This window comes from Selaginella moellendorffii, unplaced genomic scaffold (genome assembly GCF_000143415.4).
Source record: "Selaginella moellendorffii unplaced genomic scaffold, v1.0 SELMOscaffold_79, whole genome shotgun sequence".
Taxonomy (NCBI): Eukaryota; Viridiplantae; Streptophyta; class Lycopodiopsida; order Selaginellales; family Selaginellaceae; genus Selaginella; species Selaginella moellendorffii.
The window spans coordinates 106,463-112,462 of NW_003314340.1; the positions used below are offsets into that span (position 1 = coordinate 106,463).

Here is a 6,000-nt window from a genome sequence, read left to right on the forward strand (position 1 = left end):
CGATTATCCGATTTATCTCTTTCACCCAACGAAAGCTCGAGTCAAATTTGGTGTCCGGAGTTTGGATCTTCCAAGTGGTGATCCAGCAGCCGTAAACAATAGAGATACTTCTCTTCACAGATTATATAAGTTTGTGTTTTGTGCTAATCTCTCTCCCTCTCTCTCTCTCTCTCTGTCTGAGCTCTCTCGGAGCTCTCTCGGAGCCAATGATCATGGCCGCTTCATCGCTTCTCCGTGCTCGTTCCATGCTGCTCCTACTGCTGCTTCTAGCATTCGATGCCTCCCTCTCTCAGGCAGCATTGTACAAGGATACATCGCAGCCAATCCATGCTCGGGTCCAGGATCTTCTCTCCCGCATGACACTCGAGGAGAAGATTGGGCAGATGACACAGATCGAGCGAGAGAACGCTACCGGATCCGTCATCACCAAGTACTTCATCGGTAAGACACGAGAGATACCAAAAAAAAAAGTGAGAGGGAGAGAGAGAGAGAGAGAGAGAGAGAGAGAGAGAGAGACAGAGAGACAGAGAGATCTCTCCCTTTACGACATAAGTTCTTCCTAAAGGTTTTTAAGATCTCTTGTGATCTTAGGGAGTGTCTTGAGCGGCGGAGGGAGCGTTCCAGCGCCCCGCGCCTCGGCGGCGACATGGGCGGCGTTCGTCGATGGGCTCCAAGACGGGGCACTGGCGACGAGGCTGGGGATTCCAATCATCTATGGCATCGACGCTGTTCACGGCCACAACAATGTCTATGGAGCCACCATTTTTCCTCACAACGTCGGCCTTGGATCGGCCGGGTAAGCAAGAACAAGCCTTGTGGATCACTCGATATCGCTTCTCTTACTTTGGCTCCCGGCAGAGATCCCGACTTGGTTAAACGCATTGGCGCGGCCACGGCATTGGAAGTCCGAGCAACTGGGATCCAGTACACCTTTGCTCCTTGCGTTGCGGTAATCTTTCCTAAGCATTTTCCTTGTTCTTCGTGTTCTTAGACGACCTTAGTGTTTTTCTTTCTAGCCAAGCGATTTTTTTTTTTTCTCCTCGGTAGTGATGTATGAACTGAAGTCATTGTTCTTTCCAGGTTTGCCGGGATCCAAGATGGGGCCGATGCTTCGAGAGCTACAGCGAGCACCCGGAGCTGGTCAAGGCCATGACGACGATTATCTCGGGGCTTCAAGGCGAGACCCCGGCCAAAGGAGTTCCATACGTCGGAGGAAGGTAAGTTCGATCAAACTTGATCTCCATTGGAAAGAGTTCTTACACTTTTTTTGGCTTTCCAGCTCCAAGGTCGCTGCTTGCTCAAAGCACTATGTTGGCGATGGCGGGACGAGGAGTGGAATCAACGAGAACAACACCGTGGGCAGCTACAAGCGTCTCGTCGGAACTCATATGCTGCCTTACTTCGATGCCATCGACAAAGGTGTGTCGACAGTCATGATCTCCTACTCGAGTTGGAACGGGATTAAGATGCACAAAAACCGGCATCTGATCACCGATATCCTCAAGAAGCGCCTGCGATTCAAGGTGTGTGAAAATCTGTCATGCTCGAAGAGAAGTTTCTTGAGATTGGCTTTGGCTGAAAACTTTGCTTTTCTTTCTCGAGTTCTCAACTTTGCTTTTCAGTTCTTGGTTGGATTGAAAACTTTGGTTTGTGTTTTGGACTGAGTTTTCTTTCTCCTGTACTTGGCTGGATTGGGTTGAAACCTTTGCTCGTGAACTTTACCAACAGGGATTCGTGATCTCCGACTGGCAAGGCATTGACAGGATCACCAACCCGGCGGGTGCCAACTACACTTACTCAGTGCTCGTCTCAGTGACTGCTGGGATTGACATGGTGAGAAAATCGTGCTTCTTCTCTCCCAGTTTACCAACTGGAGCTCTCTTTTTTCTACTCATTTCGCCAGAAGTTAATGACTTTTTGCTTATTCTTCTTGCCAGATCATGGTGCCGTACGAGTACACCAAGTTCATCGACACTCTGACGTCTCTGGTGAAGCAAGGTTTCATCTCGCTGGACAGGATCGACGACGCGGTGCGAAGAATCCTCTTTGTGAAATTCACGGCGGGCTTGTTCGAGCATCCAAAGTCCGATAGCTCGTACCGCAGCCAGATCGGGGTAAGCCGCCCTTGAAGCTCGAACTTTCGCATTCTTATCACGTAAACTTTGCTGCCAGGCTCACAGAGATCTCGCGAGAGAGGCCGTACGGAAGACCCTGGTTCTCTTGAAGAACGGCAAGAATGCCAAGTATCCACTGCTGCCACTGAGCAAAACAGCCTCGAAGATTCTCGTCGCTGGCAGCCACGCGAACAATCTCGGGAATCAATGCGGAGGATGGACCATCACCTGGCAAGGCGCTAGCGGCAACACAACTCTTGGTACACCAACTCGAAACTCTTAAAACTTCCATCACCATGTCCTCAAGAACACATCCATTGACACAGCTCTCTTCCAATCTTCCAGGAACTACAATCTTGCAAGGGATCTCCAACACCGTGAGCAAGAACACCCAGGTTGTCTACGAGGAATCCCCGAGCTCCTCGTCGGTGAAAGGTGGCGGCTACGACTTTGCGATCGTCGTGGTCGGGGAGCCGCCATACGCCGAGACCCAAGGTGACAATCTCAACTTGACGATCCCACAGGACGGAGCCAATACCATCGAGAGCGTGTGTTCTTCCGTCAAGTGCCTGGTGATCCTCATCTCCGGGAGACCCCTGGTGGTAGCGCCGCACTTAAGTTCCATGGACGCTCTCGTGGCGGCGTGGCTACCCGGTAGCGAGGGCCAGGGGATCGCCGACGTGATCTTCGGCGACTATGACTTCCAGGGGAAGTCGTCGAGAACTTGGTTCAAGAGCGTGGAGCAGCTCCCCATGAACTACGGCGATGTCGAGTATGATCCATTGTTTCCTTTTGGATATGGACTGAAGATGGGAAAAAAGTGATCTAGAGCGAAACAAAAACAAGGAGAGAGAGTGAGTGGAGCTGCGCTACTGTACCATTCTTTTTTTCGGTGGATCAACTTGCTGGCTGTTTGGATCTTTGTGAATAATTTAACGTCACGATCACGGTCTGATAGAGAGAAAAAAAGGCCATTTCGATCAACACCAGAACCCTTGTTTCAATCAATGAAAGTTCCAGAGAGACGAACCTGGTGCTTGGGTGTGTCTGAGTTGAGTGAGTGAGTGAAGTTGGACTCTTCAATTACTGTTTCGAGCTATCCCTTTTGTTTGGAAAGAAAATGGTCACACGAAGAACCGGACAAGTTACTCTCATTGTGGAAAGCTCCCGACAGCTTGGCTATGGATTTGTCCGTCGAAAACACCATTAAAGTCCTGGAGAAGGAGAACGAAGAGAAATAAATCGATAGAGATAGATGGTCATGCCTACCGGCTTGACATGGATACTTTTGATCTTGCTCGCTATCACTGCGTCGCAGGCAGCAAATCCCTCCCATCTCGTTCGAAATCTTCCCGGGCAGCCGCAAGTCCAATTCAAGCAGTACGCTGGCCACTTGGTTGTGAATGCGTCGGCGCAAAGAGCGTACTTTTACTGGTTCTTTGAGGCCGATCACCAGAATCAAACATCGCAACCATTAGCTCTGTGGCTTTCAGGAGGTAAATCAATTAACAGCAAGCATGGAGAAGAGGAGTAAACTTACTGAATGCCTTGCCAGGACCTGGTTGTTCTTCCGTTGGAGCTGGAGCTTTCGGAGAGATCGGACCTTTCTCCGTCGATATTAGTGGTACTAAACTGGAGAAACGCCGCGATGCATGGAACAAAGGTGGGCTTTATTGTCGTTTGATTGAGCTTCTGGAGATAAAGGAGAGTTTTTGCAGCGGCCAACTTAATATTTCTGGAGTCTCCTCATGGCACTGGTTTCTCTTACACCAACACCACCTCCGATTATACAATCTACAACGACGAGATGACTGGTAAGAGCATCCAAGTAAAAATCGACTTACTTTCCTTACGAGAATTCTCTGTAGCCTCCGATAATCTCCAGTTCCTGCTTGAGTGGTTTAGAAACTTTCCAGAGTACTCGAAGAACGAGTTTTACTTGTTGGGGGAGAGCTACTCCGGTAAGTTATGCTACCGAGTCACTGTGATCTTTGATTTCAAGCAGTACGCAGGTCACTATATCCCGACTCTGGCTATGAAAATCTTGGAGAACAACGCTAATGGTAAGAACATCATCAACCTGAAAGGATTTTCGGTAAGATACTGTGAAATGGACGACAGAAAAGAGCAAGGAAGTAACCCTTTTTACCGCAGCTAGGAAATGCCTGGACTGATCCTGCTCATGACATGCGAGGCGATGTTGAATTTTACTACAGTCACTCTCTCATTCCAGAGCAGACTTACAACGAGCTGATCCAAAACTGCGATTTTTCCACCATGCGCCCAATCCTCGGAGGTTCCATGAATCCAAACTGTCAAGCAGCTTCGGCCATCACGAACCGCTTGATAAGTGGACTTAGTCACTACAACATATACAAACCTCCGTGTAAAAACGGGTCGTCTATCACGGTAAACTCCATTTGTTCTTTTCCATGCGATCTGAGGACAAGCTGGCTTGTATTTACAGTCTCAGTCCCTACACACAAATATGCTGGTGAATGCTTACAATCCTTGCGATGATAAAACGGAAAGTTACCTCAATCAGCGAAGCGTCCAAGCTAGTTTGAATTTAGCAAGTTCAGGAAACTCAACAAACTCGTGGAAGCTCTGCAAGTAAATACTTTCATGCAAGTATGATCCTTATTTTACCAGCTTTGATCTTGTTTTGCACCAGCGCGAAGGCATCAGAGTATTACCAGGCATCCGATATAATTGTGTCCATGCTACCGCTCTACAAATCCTTGATCCAGAAAAAACTTCGAATCTGGATATACAGGTACTTTGCAAAAGCTTACCATTTTGGTTTTTCACCTCTCCTCGCAGTGGTGATGCCGATGGAGTGGTATCAACACTCTCAACGAGAAGCTGGATCAAAGAGCTGAATCTGACCTCGCAAACGCCATGGTTTGCCTGGAGCCACAAAGACAAGGTGAAATAAATCCCCCGTGATATAGTCTTCAAGAAAAATCTTACACGAAAGGTAATTTCGCAGGTTGCTGGCTGGTCGCAAGCTTACAATGGATTGACATTCTTGACGGTGCTCGGAGCCGGTCATATGGTGCCCCAAGACAAACCACAGCAAGCTTTGTCCTTGTTTGAGCATTTCCTCAAAGGAAAAGTGCCACCAGCCAATTGATACCACTTACATGGATGCCCACTTTCATGTGGTTATTCCGATGAATTCTCGATTACCACCTCCTCTCCTCCTTACACGCAACCTCATCGCCTCCTTTATAAGAACACATTAGAAAGGTCCAGACAGAACATAATGAAAAGATACCTGAAGATCTTCATTCCAAATTAAGACATGGTTGCTTATCAATATTCGCAGCATGCCTTGAACGAATTCAGTTACCTCAGAAAAATCTACACGTTTTGAACCTGTTTGTAAGGATCCAACCAACATCGAACAACATCAACATATGAAGCGAGAGTCTACCTTATCGTTCAAGTGAAGCACGCCTACAGAGAACTCCCCGTTATTTGGCAACTAGCATTCCCACTGTGGACGAGTTCTCTTGGACATTTGTTCTCCGGGAAAGACGTTCCGAGTCGCTCACGCATGGCAGCGACATCACCAAGGTATCTAGTTAATGCATAATCAACGCATCTTTCTACAAAAATTAAAACTGTACCTTTGGTAAGAACTTGCGTCAACTTGACCCTTCTTGATGAGTACGAAACTCCAAGATCGAGTGATTCCACCCAAACGAATGGATTCCAATCGACAGGGCGTGAATGTTTGAGCCTTGCGGCAACTTCGCTGCCTGGAAGATATCTTCGTGTTCCATTCTGTTCTCACAAAACGTGTCATCCTCAAACCATGAAAACCCTTACTTCCATTTCATCTATAGCAACTCTGACCATGGCCCTCATTGTTTAGCAA

General features: G+C 47.9%; 2 protein-coding genes across 2 annotated transcripts; both read left to right on the forward strand.

Moving 5' to 3' along the window:
• Nucleotides 1-41: 41 nt before the first annotated feature.
• LOC9656732 (beta-glucosidase BoGH3B) lies at nt 42-3,066 on the forward strand. Its single transcript, XM_002987063.2, has 9 exons — nt 42-441; nt 592-796; nt 859-949; nt 1,081-1,217; nt 1,280-1,523; nt 1,729-1,833; nt 1,938-2,114; nt 2,173-2,374; nt 2,460-3,066. Exons 1-9 carry the CDS (start codon nt 207-209, stop codon nt 2,936-2,938), a joined length of 1,875 nt encoding a protein of 624 aa, XP_002987109.2. The 5' UTR covers nt 42-206; the 3' UTR covers nt 2,939-3,066.
• A 303-nt stretch (nt 3,067-3,369) lies between these two features.
• Nucleotides 3,370-5,250, forward strand: LOC9656733 (serine carboxypeptidase-like 25). The gene is made up of 6 exons (XM_024660989.1): nt 3,370-3,610; nt 3,670-3,777; nt 3,983-4,209; nt 4,269-4,523; nt 4,789-4,890; nt 5,107-5,250. Exons 1-6 carry the CDS (start codon nt 3,370-3,372, stop codon nt 5,248-5,250), a joined length of 1,077 nt encoding a protein of 358 aa, XP_024516757.1.
• Nucleotides 5,251-6,000: the final 750 nt, after the last annotated feature.